Below are 19,946 nucleotides of genomic sequence, written 5' to 3' on the forward strand. Positions count from 1 at the left end.
GCACATTTCTCCATTTCATCTGTACTTTGTCCTCTCATCGCCTCCACTGGGACCAGTATTCATATTCCAAACCTTGTGGCAGCTGTTAGATGGTTCCCATTATAATAATTTTATTATTACAAAGGCAACTTGCCATAAAACATGCCAAGTATTTTAGAATTCTCGTGTGAAGGGGATGATGAGTAGCAGATACATAGTTTGAAGGCACAGTTTTTGTAAGGAATCCTTAGTTCTCCCTTGCTGCCCTAGTGACTATTTCTTTCCCCTCCAAATACCATATTTGTCACATGAGCAGAGCATATGACTGGGGGACAGGGAAAAATTCATGTGTGCATGCTTAACTTTGGTGGTGAACATTAAAAAATAGATTGCTATCTATTTGCAAGGCCTTTTTATGCCAGAGTCCTGAGAGAAAGATTTTGAAATGGAATAAAAAGAGAAATATTTGATTTCATAAGCTTTTATGATAGAGGGGCAAACAGGTGCTCATTAAAGAATAAAAATGAAATTCAGCACACTTGCCATATTTGATGTTGAATTCTGTTTTCAGTCAGACAAATATTTCTCTTCATACCAATGTAGTCTATACAAAAATCCTGAAAGTAATTTATCTTGCTGAAAGGTAAATCTTAATAGTTGTCATGTCAAGCTCCATCATAGAATCAGAGAACGGCTTGGGTTGAAATGGCCATTAAATATCATTTATCTCCAACCAACCTGTTATGGTGCTTGCTCATAATATATAGGATCCTGTATCTAATCAACTTGAAATAGAATGAGTATATTGGCAGCCTTCAGGAATCAGAGATAAAGGGTATGAGACACACATCAAAGTATGCAACAGTATGAATAGCCAGAAGTATTCAACTTGGAAAGTTTGGCGCATCATGTTGCCAGCTCTTCCTTGATGTTATCAAATATAGTAGCCATGCTGCTAGTTTTTGCATGCTCAGAAAATGGAGCTAGTAGCCAACTTTTCTCTTTAAAAACAGCTGTTTGAAAAAAAAAGAGATACAATTAACTGAAAGACAGGCTGGCAACTCAGAAATACCAGAGAAATATAGATGATACAATTTATGCCTTCTGCAAGCATTTCAATCTTTATCTAAACAAAGGACAACACCTTCAAACTATGTGCTTCACCATTAGATTGGTAGCTGTGAGGTAGAAAAATGCTTTTATATTCTCAGTTACTATTTATTTTATATTCAGTATTTTTCTCAGTATTTGGGTGTCAAACTGTTCTTTGTCAGTTGCACACTATGTACAATTTTCCGCCTTTGCTCAGAACCATTCATAATTCATTGCCTGGATTTGACTAACTGTATCTCTCATGAATTTAAAAATAAGTGAAATTTCTTATACTCTAGTGGCTCCTTGTGGAGTTGCCTTTTTAAGACTAAACTGCACATGGTTCACTGTTCAAAGGGTTTTTCTCTATATATACTATAATATATATACAGGTTTTGATTTTTAAGTAAATAGCTAGGAAAAATTATCCAAATATTTGAAGACAGAAGTTCTTTACAAAGTAGTTCAGCAGTTTTATGATATACATTTTCAAATTGATTTGTTACTTGCTTTTTTTTGCCTGACTTTTTATTCATTGTGTTAACTCATTAAAAAAAAAATGTGCATAAATTGAATCTTCCAAAATTTAAATGACAGATGTATGGGGCACTTTTACTTCTTGTCCTGGCCTGAATCACCTGAATACAGTAGAACTGCTCTAACAAAGTTGAATGACTATCACTTAGCAACCCTTCTGCTTTGTTTCTATCAATATATCCCCATCCTCTTTTGCCTGTTTCTGCAACATACATGACAAAATGAAAGTATTCTTTCACAGAATAAGAAGCTAACCTTTCAGAAATTGATAATTACTCATTTGGGCAGTTAAATCAATATTTAATACTTAAAACCTTGACATTTTTGAAAGCATGTATTGAAATATTTGGGCTCCAGAGTAGCATATACAATCCTTACATTTGTCTACTGTGATTTTGGAAAAAATGCTCCACTTCATTGTACTCAAAGGAACAAATATTTATCCGTGTGCAGAGTTCCAGCTCCTGAGGAAAAAGATTCCATGCGTGATGTAGACCATCATGGCTACTCTTACCAATGGCAGGAAGGATTGACATATGAACAGATTAGGTACAACAATTTTGCAGTCCAAGTGGCTCTCTGGATTAAGGAATCAAATGAAGTTGAGATAATAGATCTGGGTTGGTAATTGCACTTTGCAGATTTAGGCTGTTGGGTAGTGATTCAAGGGACACAAGCTGGGAACCAGGCACTGCTGTTCTCATAAAGATCATTGGCTAATTGATTACACAGAAAATAATTCATGTAGACGAAAGAAAAAGAAACTTGTTCCATTAACTGACAAATGTGTTTTGACTGAGGCAGAGGATTGTTAGCAAGTTGCTAGGGAAAAGGGGATGGCGTTTTACTTGAGGCAGCTGAATGCTACCCCAATTGATTTCCTTTTGCTCTTATTCCAAAATTTTCAGACAGAAAACTAACAAGATATTAAAAAAAAACAGAAGCAAAACTTCTTATAGGTATTAAGTAACTGTACTTCTTATTTTTGGGATGATAGAGAAGATACAGTCTGACTATAGTCATATGGTGCATAGGATTAATGACAATAGAGCATTTTTAACTGCAGCTGGTATGGGCACTATATTGTAAACTTAAGTAGTTTTATTTATCACAAATTGCTCTTCAAATCACAATTAAAATGATCAAATAAGTGCCCTATAAGTTAATCATAATTTTTGTGCTTTGATATTGTTTTTATTAAATATGCCATCAAAGCTCTCCCATTATGTAGGTACTGAGGAAATGGAGATCAATGTCTGAAGCACTAGGATACTGTAGTGATGATTACTACTGAGCTGCAATCAAGGAAAATAATAATTCTGTCTTCAAATTAGGATTTAAATGGGGTGATGATGCTGAACAAGGAGAAGAAAACATATTCATTAGTTTATATTATTGCTTTGTGTACTGAGTAACACGGAGATATAATGAAAAAATATATTAATTCATTGTGCATGTTTTCATAATTTATGTGGAAAAAGAAGCCAATCAAGGTTTTACATGCAAATTTTAATTCTGATTTTTTCAGACTGCTAGCACTTGTCTTTGCTATCTTCAGTCTTCACACACACACAAACATAGAGAGTAGCAGCCAGAATTTCCAGTGACTCTTTGTTGCACGTGCTCAGTTTGAGGTCTGAGCATCATCTGGTGGCAGCAGAAGACAGGAGGAATTACAAGGTGGGTTTATTCTTTTGTCTGTGGACTTGGACTCCTTTTAAAGTCTCAAGGGAAAAAGGAGAGAGAACTTTCTTATTTTCTGTTCTTTAAGTTATAATAAATTCAACATCACTAAAGGGTGAGGGAATTGTGAATGTTAATGCAAAGCACATAAGGTGAATTTACCTAGAATTAAGAGTTTTAAAAATTGAAATTAGAACTGCTATTTCATGTAGACTATTTAATATATAGATTATGTCACATTTTTGGTGTCATATCAGAGTGGAGGATTACCCAAAATATGTTGCTTTTAGGATCAATTAGGTTGGAAAAGATTTCTGAGATCATCAAGTTCAGCCTGTTACCAAACACCACCATTTCAGCTAGACCATGGAACTAAGTGCCACATCCAGTCTTTCCTTAAACACCTCCAGGGACTGTGAAGGTAAGATTAGTAAGAGAGTACCCTGCTGAAAGATGACCCTGGTTGTAAAGTCTAGGATTGCCTATTTTATTTTGTGGCCTGTTAGAGGTTAGTCAAAACAAACAAAATCCTAATGGTAAAGTGTGCCTGTATTTTCTTAGTAAGGGATTTTATCTACTGCAAATATAGTATTTGTATATTGCAAAATTTACCCCAAACCCTTCTGACTGTCAAAATTGTTACTGATCTCTGTTCTTTCTACAGATACAGACTGAGGAGAATGACGTCTGCAAATCAAAGTGTCCATTCATAAATGCCTTATTAGGAATATGATGCTGATTTTTGCCATATATTCTATTAATCAAAAGAAAAAACTAATTAAATTTGGTTTTCTTTATTGCAACAAGATAAAAAGTGATTCAGAGTTTAACTGTAAACTTGTTCTTATTAGTGTCTAAAAGCAGATCAATAATTCATCTCTATTTCTTCCTGTATTTTGTTATTAATCACAAATTAATGGCCACACACACCAAATGTGCTGGAACTCTGAGGCTCCAACATGCATTCATCATCCATGAAAAGGTGGACTCCAGTATTTTTCCCCAAGAGATCTGCATCATTTCATCTTAGATGTCACAAGGAGGCTCCTGCACGGACTATTCAGGCAACAGAAGCAAAGCCACACAATGTGACATCAGGCTTCAAGCTGCTCTGTAAACACTTTTTGTCCATGCAAACTATCGTGTATGCTCATCAAAAAACAGTTTTTAAAGAAATTTTAATTCCTAATAAAAATTATGTGGACGTTTTATTTTGGAAGTGAATGAAGTTGCCCAGAAATGTTTGAATATGTGGCAGGTTTATACCCTGTTAATAAAATAGTTAGCTTTCAAACATTAGCAGTACAATTTTGCTAATTGATTTTGTTGTCTTCTCTGATGTTTGGTTTTGCAGTCTGTTTTGATACTGACCTTTAGATCTCTTCCCTTAGTCAGCTGGAGTATTCTTTTCTGTTTCATTCTTTCTCACACCTTCCTTTTTCTGCATCTCTTTGTGAGATTTTTGTGAGATTATTCCAGGAAGAGTCACATGGTACGTGATTTCATTGTAGAGGGAAGAAAGCCAAAGCTGCTTGAACTGAAAGAAGTAATTCTACAGGGAACGGTTAAGCCATGCCACCAACATGCTGCTGTTAAAAAACTTGTATATAATTCACTGGTTTTTTGTATAGCATAATTGAAAGTGATATATTTACAAGATTGAATTAATCAATAACAAAAAATAAAGTAAGCATTTCCAATCAATGCCTCCTGATTCACTTGTTGATTAAACCAGGAGGCTTTTTTTCTGATGTTTCTCTAGGCTGTTTAATTATTTATGGGATTTATTGCTTTTTCACTACTGACAGAAATTTAGGCTAGCACTAATTTAGGCGAACATCTGTCATTTGGCACCATGACAGGTGGAGATGGACACATCCTTTGGTGAGCAAGAGCTATACCTTCCCTCTTTTGATCTGTGTCACGTAAACTTCCTTTTTCTTTGCTTCAAATGCTCTTACCAACTCATGCTAAGTAAGTAGTAGAGAGAGGAGATTGCAAAAGATCAATCCAGTGACAGAAGGATTTGCTGGAATATGAGGAATATGGAACATTTCTTGGAATATGAGAGATTGATATCTGAGGCTCTGATTCACTGCAGCCACAGCCAGAGCCCAGGACTACTCTCAAGCTGACTCATTTCACTGTGAAGTCCTGTGAAAATAAAGCTTTCATTGTAACAGAGAATTAAGGAACTTTGAATTTGAGGAAAATATAGTAAGGGTCTTCTCTCTATTTCTTCTGTTCTGTTAAAAGGGAACATAGAGCGAAATCTAGTGGTCAGAAGCACAGAAGAGAATCTCCTACCTGGTGGTGACAGTTTCAGAACAGAATTTCAATGCTTGCAGAGTAACAGCGACAACTTTGAGCAATCTGATTTATCTTCATTGCAGTGACATTAGTGTCTTCAAAATACATTGCTCCATAGGGAGCAGAACTGGATATTTTGACAGAGGAATAGCACTTGATTCTCCAAAGTGTCATAGTCTGTGCATTGAAGTATCAGTTAGCGAATTAATCTTAAATGAGCTCCAAGAGTTAAATGTTAAATAGTGATGCTATTTCAAGAAAAAATATTTCAGCTTGTATGTTTTCTGTTAAGTAATTTTTGTGTCCTCTCAAATTAAATTAATGCACAAGAACAAATAAACCACTGATGGCCCAAAGGACTCTATTCTAAATAAAATGTGGAGTATTTGCATTTAATGATATAAACAGTAAACTACTGTTGCATAAGGCTGTATTGTATGAGCAAGTTTCTAGGCTAATAAAAATATTCTAAGGCAAGAAAATAAATGAACTAGTAAATGCTTTTTAGAAAAATATATTTTGTTTTTTACTCATATGAAGCACAGACATAGACACACAAAAATGTCCTTTAAAATAATTCGCCTAAAAATGAAATTCTGATTTCTTAGATTTTAATTTCTGTGTTTTTCAAAACCAAATGTCTTACTATATAAAAATGAGTGAGAAATGGTTGTAATTGGGTGAATATGATTGACGTATATGGAAAAAAAATCAAAAGTATGTTTTCTGAAAGACATATTTGGAAAGAATATTTATAATATATAATTTTTTTATCTATTTCATTTTCAAGCTGTTTAAAACGAGCCAAAAAGTTTTTGGAGAATATGTACAGACATACCACATGTATTAGGTCTTTTTTTGACTGAGGTTGTTATATCTTTGTTATTAAAGGGCATATGTCAACAATATTTTCATGTTCATACAATGGACAATACTGCCCCACAAAGCACAGCAAATCCACTTCTTCATAGTCCCATCACACTTGCAGTCAATAAAAAGCCATTGTGAACCATCACCCTCAGGATTTCTGAAGCAGAGTTAGATGGTCAGTCTTCACCTTACAGTGCTGCCTTACAGAGCTCTGGTTTTCTGTGTGAGACTTGTATGTGCCAACCAACATCTTTTATACATGCATACATCACGTATATATATACACATATATACACACATTGTATATATTATACATCACATACATCACATTTAATCTTGTGTTTCATCTATGCAGAGTAAACTGTCTGTGCTTTATTGCCCCTATGATCAGACATAATTCCACAGAAAAACACAACTGAGAAGAAAGTTGACTTTATTTGATTCAATTTTAATTCCACAAAGCAACATTTACAAAAAAGAAAACATTGGAACTTTCTAGATTAAAACTGAAAACTGTTGATTGCTGATTGAAGAAAATTATCATGTTCTCCTTGCAAACTCTTTTAGTGCAGGGCCACTGGTGGCACCCAGCCAGTGTTGGCGCATTCGATTGATTGTACAATACAGACTCTAATTAAATGGCAATCTTCCAATCTTAACAATGCAATGCTTTTTCTCTTACATGCTTTCTCATAACACTTTTTCTGCTTCCAAGCATCATTTTTGTTGGGAGTGCACAGGCAAAAAGCTCAGGGCAGTTAAGGCCTTTAAGTGTCCCTGTGGTCCTGGCAGATAAATGCACTAGATGCAAGGCCAGATGCCACAGAATGTGGCAATCAGCTTCTGAGCCCACTTCTGGCCCCACTTTAACCTCAGGAGAGGGTGACCAGATATTTAGAACTTCATACTCACTGTCCCTTCATTTCAAACCATTCTATGACTCTCTGTGAAGAAGTGAGGAATTTTGTCGGTTCTTCTGTAAGTTTTTCCTCAAATATCCTACAATGCTTTTTTTCCTGTAATTTCTAATTTATCTATATATTTTATGTCTGACATTACACCTGTTTCATACTTACTGTCTACCTACTTTCTTATAGATAAGAGCCTATCAAAGGTTAGACTGTTGCTCAAAATTTTGTATTGTTTTCTAACACCTCACCTGTGGTATTTGAGAGAATGTGTTTTCACCTGAAAAAAAAAAAAATTGAACTTATTATATGTTTCTAGTGTTAAAATTTTACCAAGAAGACATTTGCCAACAATCATTTGTGACATTAATTCCCAAGCATGGAAGATACTGTCTAAACACTTGACCTCAGGCTTGAACACAGACTTCTGTAGTGGCTTATAAGTAAACAGACAATACATTTCATTCTTTGCTGTGCTTGGGGTTACAGCTGAGTGAAGAGACATTAAGCAAAGCTAGAATAGCAACATGAGACACACTGGCTTGATAGAGAGGATATCCGTAAATATCTAATTTAAATCTGACTGTAGTTCTAGGTCCTTTGATTATTTACTCTTAAATCTCCCAGTGCAGTGAAAATTATTCATGTGAAAGACACAGACAAATTCCAAATAAGTACAAAAGCAGCTGCTGTTAAGTAGTTAATCTAGACTTATACTAGCCTTTAAATTCCTTCATTGCTTATCATGAAAGGAACAAAACATTTCATCTTTCAGAGGCAGCAACTGAGACTATGATGTTATCTTTTTTATGGTACAGCTTTGAACTGTGACATTTATTCTGACTTCCACCCTCATTCCTATTCCTAGCTTCATGCTGAAAGATAATTTCATTTGTATTTGCAGATATTCTTTTGTAAGTTTTATTCAACCTTTACCTTGAGGCTTTCTTTTTCCCCTTAGGGAATTTTTTTTAAAAAATTTGATCAGTTGAATTTCATGATCATATTTGAAAGCAAAGAACACTTTATGACAGCTTTATCTCTGCAACAAAGAGTATGTGTTAACAGAAGGCATCCCACTGAGGGAGATTCAAATATTTTAAGAATTGTCCATTTTACTGATACTGTCTATATGGAATCATTTGAAGACATGAAGGTGGACATGAGTTGTTATTCTAGGCCATCTAAATGCAAAGCTTTTCTAACAATTTAAACAGTCTGGATTCTGCCCCTTCCTTTTACTTACCTCGCTGAAAAGATAACCAAGCAGTAAACAAAAATGTAAGAAAATACTACTTTCTTTTTTTCAATATAGTAAGTGAGCAGGGAGTACCAGATGGGGAACAGAACAGAAATTGGTGACAAAACAAAACCATCAAGTGACTGTTAGCATTGTCTGACTGACAAACAGAGATGATTAGAGCTTCTGAGACTTCCAAAAGGGGAGCACTACACCATGCAAGTGCAACAGGCTTGCAGAGTAAGTCTTTGAACCTGAGCAGAAGAGAAACCTCTGAACAGAAAGGGCATAGTTCAGAAGAGGCTGAAGAGGTATATTTCAGAATTGGTACTTTATAAAAATGAAGTAGCAAGAGAAAAACATAAACCTATTTACTTAGAAGAAACACAGGGGTTTAGATGAAGGATCATGTCCCCTCAACTGTCCTTTATCCTGAAGCAGATACAGCTGTTGCTGCTTGTCTTTGAAGAACCCAATTATTTTCTCCATTTCCCTCTTCTTCCTTCTCTGTCATGTTCCTGATAATTGCTTCCTGTATTTTCACATGAATACGAGTCTGTGAAGAAGTAAAAATCTGAAGATCTATCATGCTCCTTCTCCTTCCCAGAAGAATGGATTCTTCTGGTCTACCATTGAAAGAGGAAGTGAGGGAGCCAAAGCAGAAGCAGAGAGCTAAAAAAAGAATGTGGTGATTCCTTGAGTAGTGTAGCATTCACAGGCAATTGTTAGGTCCTCACTGAGTTGTAGCTGTCTGAACAGTAATGGCTGGATTAAAGTCTCACCTTTGTTCTACATAATTCAAAGATCTCAAGCTCATAAGAAAAAAATCTCTACCTATATTTAATGAAAGGAAATTATTGAAGTAATTCCAAGATAGAGGACCTGTAAGATTAGACTGAAAATTAAGAAGAATTGTTTTTTGTTTAGTTTGTATTTTCTGAGCTATCCACTTACCACAATAAATACAACAGTAATTTTGAAGCTCCTACTTATCCTATTTTTGAATTTTTCAGGAAGTTTCTATGGCAACATCACACCAGTCTATCAAAACTGTTAGCATTAACTTTGTCTCAGCATCTCATGACAACCACCCTATTGGTGAAAAGCACTGGGCCTGTTACTGCTCTGGTTAGCATTCTGAAATTAAAATATTTGATTTTGCTCAATTTGATGTTTCTGCATTATTCTACTTGGTGAAAGAAAATTAGTGAAAAATAAAAATTTATTAGAAAAAGACTTATTTTTAATACAGGGTTTCTTAAAGTTACTGACTGCTGTGGGGTTTATCTAAAAAATTGATGTAAAGTAGTATGTTTCAGTTAAGGAGCCTTGTTGCATAATAAAGAAGTGAAAAATTCTGTGAAGAACAGTGTATAGGTTTTCATTTTCTTTAGAGAATGCTAATCTATGCCAGATTTTTTGCTAACACAGATTCGTCTGTCTTTCCCAGATTCACTGTATCTGTCACACTGATCCTCCTGCTCCTTTCTCTTCCACACCTACTCCAGCCATTCTTCTGAGAGGACAGAACAATCTTGAGACAGGTGCCTCTCCCACCACAGTCATGCACAAGGTTGGAGGGAAGAGCAGACAAGGTGAAAGGTTAGGTATGGAGCAGCGCTCCCAGCTGAGACTGTCTCCATGTCAATAGCAGAATTTGTTCTGCATTGACTATAATCTGTCATCTATACTAAAACACATCTAAAAATTACAAGAAACTATAGTGGTCCTTTTTATATAAAAGGATAAATAGAGCGTTTTATTAACACCTTTTGCAGCAACAAAAGTGACACAGTCCACATCTTTTTCATTAAACACAGCAAAAGCTATGGTCACGTTTTACATCACTTTGAGGCACAAAGCAAAATACTTCTTTTCTTAAGGTCAAGGTATGATTTGCATTAAAAAAAAGGAGAAAAAAACAATCCTCAAGTTGTATATTGCGGTAGCAGGGTTTCCAATCACTAGCACAATACAATGAACAGACCAAGAATCCAGAATGGCGGATTATTACATACAATAATAATCATTTGATTGAATTAAGAAATGGATCATTGTCATTTTAGAGTATTAAGAAGTGGTCTGGTGTTGCTGACTTCAGTTGGTTCAGTTTGGTTCAATCCCAACAACCCCAAGTATATACAACAAGCTAAATAAAGGTTAATATATCATCTAGAAGATTATGCACTTCATAATGCATTGCACTTATTGCTTGGTACACTAATGTTGCAGTCACTGTTGAGTTATGCTAAAAAGACAAGCGTGATGCTTGTTGGCTTCTTTCAACCCAACACTAGTTATTTACCACTTTGGTTTATTGTGAGTTTTTATGTTATTCATATTCAGTGTCCATTATTATTAGGTTTGAGCAAAAGACAAATACATCTTTTATTTTAGGGATTTCTAAAATAATAACATTTTCTATAATAACAGTATCTTCAATAAACATATCTATGTATACAAGTGTGGCACAATGTGTAAAAATATGAAAGCTATTAAGGGAAGAATAAGGGTTAAATTATTCTCTGCTTCTTCTATTTGTTTCAAAATATTCTGCAAAACAAATGCATCTTTTTTCATAGGGCTACTTGCTCATAGTAAAATTCTCTTTGGAATTTTGTAAAATACTATATTTTTTTCTATGTTACATTGGGGATTTTTTTCTCTTTCTAAAGACATCAGTACAAATTCAGAATATACTGCAAAGAATAGAATAATAAAGCTTGTTTTTTTTATAAAGGGATTTGCCGGCTGCCTGAAAAATCAGACTTGATATTTTATATTGTTTGTATATTAGTTGCTAAGTGCAGGGAAGAACATGACAATGTCCATAATTTCATGAGATTCTGTAAAGAATAGAAATAAGAATTTGTGCCCAAACATTCAGTGTAAAACTCCTAAATATTTCCTTTATTTATCACAGAGTAGCCTGCAGCATGTAATCACGATAAACATACAATATTCCCTATTTGTTCTTTAGGCTTGATGCAATTACCATTAAGGGAACTGGATCAATCCTTGTAAATGCCTAGGACTCAACCTTTCTTCTTTAAGAAAGTTCTTGTCCTAGACCAAACACACAACTACTACATTGCACTGAGTAAATGTGTGTCTTTAACACAATCTCTTTCAATACAGTGTAACAAATATATAAGTGCATTTTTAATGATCAAGTAATTTTGGCTTTCTAAAAAGAGCATTAGATGTGCCAACTTGGTTGCTTAGTTGTGCTTTAATCTTTAATTATGAGTTTTAGCTCTTGTATACTCTAAAGTATCTACTTGCCTCTATAATTTTTACCAGTAAACCCTTAAAACTCTAATGTTTATAGAACAAATATAACCTAATGAAAGTGATAACATCACAACTCATACAGATTGCACTTTGATGTATTTTTTTACAGTAAGACCTTCCTTCCTGTCTGATATGTGTTTACATGTTTATATCACATTTTATTTCTGTGCAAACAATCACAATGAATTTAATCACAAACACTACAAAATATACCAAATATTTAGGTTTGTTATGAATAATCTCTTTCCTTGTAGTTGTATGAGTCTTGTACTTCCTCTTGTACAAATTCCTCTTTTTTCTCCCAGCCATTAGGCCAGCCACCATTCACCTGGGTTGTAGCACCATAAGACTTGGTGGTACCATAATTCACATAATTCTGCGTAATGTCCCCTGTCTCTTCAGCAAGTTCATCTTCATGAATAAAGCCACATTTCTCTTCACTTGTCTGTTCAGGGTCTGCCCAGGGTTGTTTCTCTCCTGAAGCAAATATGCCATAGAAGATCACACCTCCGTAATGAACTAAAGCAGCAATGAGGAAGACATACTGCCATTCTTCACGTGTCTGTAAAGAAGAAATTTGCTAAATCAGAGTAGCACATAGATTTACTTAACACTTCTGAGCTGGAAGATTCAAATTACAGATTGAAGTCATGATAGCAGAGTTAAAACATTGAAGTGTCCATTTTAGAATTATTTATATCCATCTTTCTTTGAAAAATTTATCGGCCCACAAAAACATCAACCTAACGGGCGTATAGTGAAGCATGCCTCTAATTTTCATCCCTGGATGAAAGTCCCAGGCTCCAATATGGATATCCTGGCAAGTTGTACAATAGAAAGGTCTTTCTCTTGAAACCAGTTGTATCAAACTGGAAGATTTGAAAACCGTATTTCCATTTACCTTATTCTTTGTCATTGCTCCAACAATTATAGGGCAAACCATTCCAGACAAGGTCCCGACTCCATTAGAAATCCCCATTAAAATGCTAGCATACCTTGGGGCAATGTCTAAATGGTTGACATTGAATCCTGCAATAGAAAGGTCAGTGAGCGTTCACACCAAGACCAGAGCAGTACTTCAGATAAGAAAAGTAACATGACATTTTTACTGTAACATATTTGGGCTGCTTAATTGCATTTCTTTATCCTGATAAGACTTACAATGCTTAAATATTCCTAGAGAGACTCTGAGTTTTCATTTTCTTTTAAGAAAATATTTTAAAGGGATACCAGGTTAATTTTCTCACAAAACTGCAGTTTAAGAAAAACCCAAAACCTCCCAGTATTGTCTGCGTGGAATAGAGAACCCAGAAGATATTCAGGCAGGGAAAGAATTTGTGTTTCATAGTCCCTTGTATGACCATTTCATTCTGTAAATAACATGTCTTCTTTCCTATTGCCCACATTTTTCTTTTCTGAATTAGACAGCAGAAGGGAGTTCTTTTCTATTCAACAGTGGTAAATCAGAGAAAAAAGACATCTATAACAGAGTCACTAATTAATTTTGAAAGATATTTTCATATTCTTTTGCATTTTCAGCAGCACATTCTGTTGAAAATGTATGCAGTAACTATTTAAATAATCTAAAGAGGCAGAACACATTGCTCCCAAAATAGGTACTTATATAAGTGAAAACAGAAACCAAACCTTTGGACGCAGATAGTATAAGGGGAAAGGCAGGTAGTATGATATGGTCAGCTTGGGGAAGGTGCAATACACTTCCCAAATTGTACAAAATAAGAGTGATACCTTCCAGAATGCATGAGATTAAGGACAGATTTGATTAGAGGAGGCTTTAGATGTTTGGCACAAAATGAAAGAGAACCTGCTTGAGACATAAGGAACCAGCATGGGAGAGGATACTAAAATCACAGTGGGAAGACAATGGGAGGCCAGGTGACTTGTGCTTGGGAAGGGGAAAGGAAAAGGCAAGGGATTGATGAATCAGCAAGAAAGCTGAACTTTAATTCAGAAAAGAAATACTAGTAATTGGGCCCAAAAATAAAATAATATAATAGTAACAGGCCTCAAATTAATAAAACAGTACAATATTAACAAAACAATAACCAATACACAGTGAAAAAAAATTAAAATACTTCTATTTAAAAAAAAGATGTGTAAATTTAGGTATCATGGTGTAATACCAGTCAATTTGTCTTCTATGTTTGATTTCAAGAAAAATCTGTAGTACTTTAACACTACATTAACACGTTAATGAGAAGAGAATCTAATTTGCTGCAATGAATATGGAAAAGATTGGATTATTTGAAAAGAAATGTACATTCCTTTGTAACAAACATAAATAATGTCCTTTGGGAATTCCAAAGTGAGTGGGCTTTTAGATTACTATCCATGAATAAAAGCAAAGCTAGATATTCTGTCTCTTAAGATAAAATAGTTTAGCGTTAATAGTAATATAATCTTACCAGATATGGCAAATCCACTAAAGCCTACAGCAAGCACTAAGAATGATATAGCCACTCCTTTGCTGTGTGAATATCCCACCACGAGAAGAAGAGTTGCTTCCATACCAAAACCTGGTGAAATAATGAATAAAACCAGGCATTGAATTTAATTCCCTATCAAACACTGCAGACCTTAGGATGCCATGGTATTTCATAGGAACACAAATAAAACATTACCTCAGAGTGGGATATAATCAGGTATTTTTTTTCATCTCTAAAAAACACATGTTCTTCCTCTCTCAAATAATACTAATTTTACTCTTTGCATGCTAATTTATTGCTACTTTCTGTCAGTTTTAAGATGAAAATAAATACTTGTGTTGTGGTTAGGTCATTCCAGTCAACTCTCATGGGAAGATACATTTAACCTGCTTGCGAATTTTCCAACCCTTACCACAGCTAATTTGGTTTTAACATCTAAGAAGTCAAAGATGTAATCTCAGGGAGTGGTCTGGGCTCTCTTAGTGAAAAGTGTTTAGATGAGGAGCTAAGACTGAGTAAGTAGCTAAGAGTAGGCAAATTACTCTCCAAAAGCTCATCGATTTCTTTAACAGTCTAAATGGTTTTTCAAATACCAAATAACTATATGGAAATGGTGAATGGGAGCACCTGTGTTTTCTTTTATTTAGTAACATCTGCATTACATAAAAAATGCAGAAAGGGTTGCCTCCTAAGAGCATACAACTGTGCAGTTTGTTTCTTGATTTTATACACAACACAATATGAACATCAAATCCCTCCAAGAAACTTTTAAATAAAATAGAAAGACTTACCTCCACAGTTCATTATCTTTCTCACATTAGTTGTTGAAACAATCTGCCTGCTTCTTAAAAAGTCAGCAATTTGTCCCCCAATTGGAACAATAATTGTCATCACTAAATGTGGCACAGCAGATAAGATACCCACCTATAATTAAAATTAGAATTAGCAAAGTATAAACCATAACGAAACCTTAATTCTTCATTTCTTAAGTATTCAGCAGCACATTAATTACATCTTTTCAATGTCATACTCTGTTTTAAAAATAGAACTCCTGGGTTATGAAATGAACCAAACTAGTGAAGTTTTTATTTTATTTTATTTTATTTTATTTTATTTTATTTTATTTTATTTTATTTTATTTTATTTTATTTTATTTTATAGGTACAGTGAGAATTTTTTAAAAAACTCTGAAGCCGTGACACTTGCTGTTTATAGATGGTTTTCATAGTTTATATTTAAGCTAAAGCTTTTTCCCCATCACTTGTAGTCCCGTCAGAATTTTCAGAAAATTCATGATCAAATGTGTAAAATTTAATTGCTACATTTCTTTTGGTTTTTTTAATGTAGCTTTGCAGTAAGCCTCACTTGTCTAGACAGATTCCCTACAGACCATCATCACATGCATAACATCTATTTGTCCTTGATTTCTGACCAGACTGCAAAGAGCATGTGGGCAAAAGGTATGTCTGGAAAACTTTGTATGTAGTGAATGATAAAGCACTAAATATCCATCAGTGATATTCAAAGTGCTAAACATACACAGCAAAATAGGACATAGTACTTTTGTGATGGCTGTTCCAATAGATTGTATGTATGTATTCATATTTACCTTACAGGTCTGATCCAAACTTCATATGAGTCACATGGAACCTATCTCACATTTTGCCACCATGTAAGTTTCCTTTCTAAATGAGAAAGGGAGTGCAGTTCTCACCACAATAAAGGGGCATATAGAAAGGTGAAAAATTATACTATCCTTCCTAGAACAAGATGCTTTTTAAAAGGCACCTGGAAAAATCCATTTGTCAATGCTTTCTATACAGCTTTGGTGGGATTTTGCACCCCCTGGGGGATCAGAGTGTAATGGGTCTGCTGATACCTGCAGATCCTTTCTAATACCAAACACGATATAATTTTGAGCACTTAACTTACAATGTGGCCCCAAATAGACCATCACTAAATCTCATCTTGCCTCCACCTTTCTCTATCCTGTCCTTTGTCACAGTTGTTACTTCACTTATTCATGCTGGTCAAGAAAACAAGAACTGGGATGAGTAAGATTTAAGATGTAAGTGCATTATAAAGATGCTTACCGCTTTTCTTTCCTATTCATAAATACTACAAATGTAGATCTGATATTTACTTAATTAAAATAAAAGTTTTATATACTTTTTGCATACCTTGCTTATTTCAAATCCAAACACTTCCTCAAAGTAAGCAGGCTGACTAATTAGCAGCAAGTAAAAAGTCCAGCTTCTACAGAAGTTTGCAACGATTATTGCATAGACTGGCATAGATGTAAAAAATTTTCTCCATGGTGTTTTGTATTTCTGAAACATAAAAAGGGGATCCAATTACCATATTGATCATTATCAACTATACATCTTCCCTTTCCTTACCCTTTTTCTAGCTACCGTCCAACAAGCACGTATATGTACAGCATATAAAAGTTACTACAAAATGCACAAGTGGAGAAACTCAGTGATACTTAATTGTATAATTACACTCATATACAAGAGCTTTTATCTCAGTCACATAAACATGAACATACATGGACATAAGACCAAAATAATAATGTCTTTAAATGACATTTTAAATAATAATGTCTCTGCATAATCTTGTCTTTAAAAGACAATGTTGCTGTATATAAGGCAACAGCCAGATTGGACAATGTAATTCAGATTTACTGCAAACATGTATTTTAGCATTTAGATCTTAATTGCAGTATTGCAGTATTCTACTTTCTTTTTTTTTTTTTTTTTTTTTAAATCAAGCCTCAGCTGAAACTGCTTGGTTAATATATTTTTGTTTGTTTTACTGTATTTTTAAAATACATTGCAGAAAGAAAAGAAGAAAGACAGATGGACAATCCTGCTGAGTCCCAGCACCTGTCCACAAGGCCAGGCTTCCACCCATCTGTCTTGTGTCCAAACACAGGATCCATACTCAGATATGTGCTTGAAAATCAATTCAGCAAGAATTCAGGCTGAATTCAGTCTACCTTTGATTTGAACACTGGCTTTTCTTCAACGAAAAACAGCCCATAGACGTGCAACTCCCTGTATACCTTTTAAATTACACCTAAGTGAGAGGTAAGGATTAATTAAGTGACTTAATTCATGAGAAGCCAGCCAGAAAATCTAACTTGATGGTATGGGAAGAATTTCAGCTTAAATATTTTAGAAGCAACTGAACTACTGATACAAGATAATCACTTAAAAAATGTTTAATTAAAAAGCCACAATAAAAAAAAGAAAATACAGAAATTGTACAGTCCAAATTAGAATTATATGGATATCCTTCAAAGTAATTAATTTCACAGATTTTCAAAACCATGAATCCTACTGAATGCTGTTGAATATCAACTGCGACAGGCCCTCAATAACACCTAAAAATATTAGCTATCAAAAAATGACTCTTTAATATTTTCAGATCCTTATTTAATACAAAACAAAGTTTTTAGTAAGATGAACATTGCTAATTCCTGATTTCAATCAAGAAGCAGTGTTCTGACCAAATAGAAAATATAATGAAGGTCTACTGGGAATGGATGGGGGAAAAATTTAAGTAGATGAAGTGAGGCTTAAACATTTTCTTTACGTTTTCCTGGGAGAGCAAGCATGGCAATAGTTTCTCTAAAGCTTTTCAGCAGTTACAGAAATAAGATGACTATTAGTTAACACAATTGGAATGTTAGGTGGCTGGAAAATTCAGAGTTCATAAATGGTTTTTAGCAGGTTTTGAGAACTAAACCAGTACAGAACTAAGATTATGAGAGGCTTGATAACATGTCTCAAGCAAAATTACTGCAATAATAGGAAATGTCCTCACGGATCTCAAAGCATGCTCTATTGCAACTTGCAGTCTTTCTGGCAGACCAAACATAAAACAATAAGGATTGCCATTTTCTGATGTTCTGGTGACCTCGAGAGATACTGAGTATTGCTTTTCCTGCAGTTTGCTTTTAGGAAGAGCAAAACCTTCCAGAAATTACTATGTAGGAAGGAAACTGATTCCTTCAACAAGATATAAGAAAAGTCTAAGTAAAGTTGAAGTTTCAAATGTAGCTGTACCTCTTGTTTATAATTTGGAGTAGAAAAAGGAGCATAAATTCCATGAGTCATCTGCTAGAAGAACTAGAACTTTGAACTACTGTTCAAAAACAGTATCCACCCAGAAATCCACCAGCAGATTTAAGATCTTCCCATCCCTCAGGAACACATTTGTTCAAATTGCTCAAAACACACTTTTTGATCTTAAAGGAGAGTGTTGGATTTTTTTGTTGTTGTCTTTATTTGGGTGCTGGGATATCTCACTAGAAACCAGTGTGTAGGTAATACTCTTACTTCCATTGCTCCTAGGAGGTTGGCACTCTCTCCAATGCTTTCTTCTATGTATCTCCTTTCCTCATCTGTGATTGTAGGATGCTTTGCAGGACTCTCATATGAAACCAAAAGCCAAAACATGTACCAGACTATACCAAAGCTCCCTTGGAATAGAAAGAAAGACTTTAAAATGAAATGTACATTAAAGCAGCAAAACAGGAAGAAAGATCTGTGAAGAATTACAACAAATTTATATGGAAATTGTCAGTGCTTCTTTCCTGAGTTCTCTCAGTAGAAATAACTCTCCAATAGAAAGTTTCATCCTCTGAATAGTACTTGTGCAAAGTACATGCAGAGCTAAAGCAAATTGAAGTAGTCTTTGCTTCATTTACAGAATGATTTTACTGGAAGTAAATATTCACTGATCTTAACATCAATTTGTACAATTCAATGCAATGAAACAGCTTCCGTTTCATTTTACTAAACTGTAAATGAAGGCCCATTCAGCTTTAAGATGCTGCTGTTTGATTACTGCCCTAAATTTTTTACCTGCAAAATAGAAGACTGGCAATTCTTTTCAACATAGCAATGCACTTCCTGAGTAGTTTATTAAATTTCTATAATGCTTCTACTAAATTCACATAAATGCAGAATGAATTCCCTTGGGGCATTCTTTTCTCTCAGTGCAGGTTAGCACAACTAGTGAGAATAAAGTTATGTAGGTCTTTAGATAAAAATCAGACTAACTTATTCAGGGCAGGTACTCTAAATTTGCAGTTTTATCAGTGTGAGAGATGTTAATGTGAGCAGAGATAGTATAGATCTGCACAGAAGTGTGCACTGCTTGTGCTAAAAGTGATGAAGCTTTCAACATGAGCTAGCTTTTCTTATTTAATCATGTTGCTTTCTTATAAACTCTTCTCTTTAAATTCTGTTCTTTCATTGTCCTTTTCTCTAGACTGTATTTTTTAGCTTAGAAGTCCCACTTCTCTGGGGTTTTTGTCCCCATAACAGTAGTTTTCACATTTTTACAAAGGGTGAAGTATGTTCATACAATACTGGAGTGAAATGAGCAGAAATGCATACCATACACATAGAACACAGAAGACCACCCAGTATATTGCACTAGAATCCCAGCTAAAGGCATTGCAATGACAGCTCCTGCATAGGAACCTACAAAACAAGACACGTGGAGGAAAAGGAAGAAAAAATCAGTTTCAAAACACTTGTACATTACAAATGGAAGAAAGACAAAAATACA

The 19,946-nt window shown here is 34.6% G+C and overlaps 1 protein-coding gene across 1 annotated transcript in view; it reads right to left on the bottom strand.

Moving 5' to 3' along the window:
• Nucleotides 1–8,284: 8,284 nt before the first annotated feature.
• SLC17A6 (solute carrier family 17 member 6) overlaps nucleotides 8,285–19,946 on the bottom strand; it is a 31,009-nt gene continuing 19,347 nt past the window's right edge. Inside the window, exons 6-12 of the mRNA XM_056491961.1 lie at nucleotides 19,772–19,858; nucleotides 18,707–18,849; nucleotides 16,541–16,690; nucleotides 15,152–15,284; nucleotides 14,340–14,450; nucleotides 12,815–12,942; nucleotides 8,285–12,475 (exon numbers count right to left, since the gene is read on the bottom strand). Of these exons, the coding sequence (XP_056347936.1) occupies nucleotides 12,143–12,475; nucleotides 12,815–12,942; nucleotides 14,340–14,450; nucleotides 15,152–15,284; nucleotides 16,541–16,690; nucleotides 18,707–18,849; nucleotides 19,772–19,858 (1,085 nt within the window). The 3' untranslated portion in view covers nucleotides 8,285–12,142. The remainder of the gene's footprint in view (nucleotides 12,476–12,814; nucleotides 12,943–14,339; nucleotides 14,451–15,151; nucleotides 15,285–16,540; nucleotides 16,691–18,706; nucleotides 18,850–19,771; nucleotides 19,859–19,946) is intronic.

Source organism: Oenanthe melanoleuca, chromosome 5, assembly GCF_029582105.1.
Source record: "Oenanthe melanoleuca isolate GR-GAL-2019-014 chromosome 5, OMel1.0, whole genome shotgun sequence".
Taxonomy (NCBI): domain Eukaryota; kingdom Metazoa; phylum Chordata; class Aves; order Passeriformes; family Muscicapidae; genus Oenanthe; species Oenanthe melanoleuca.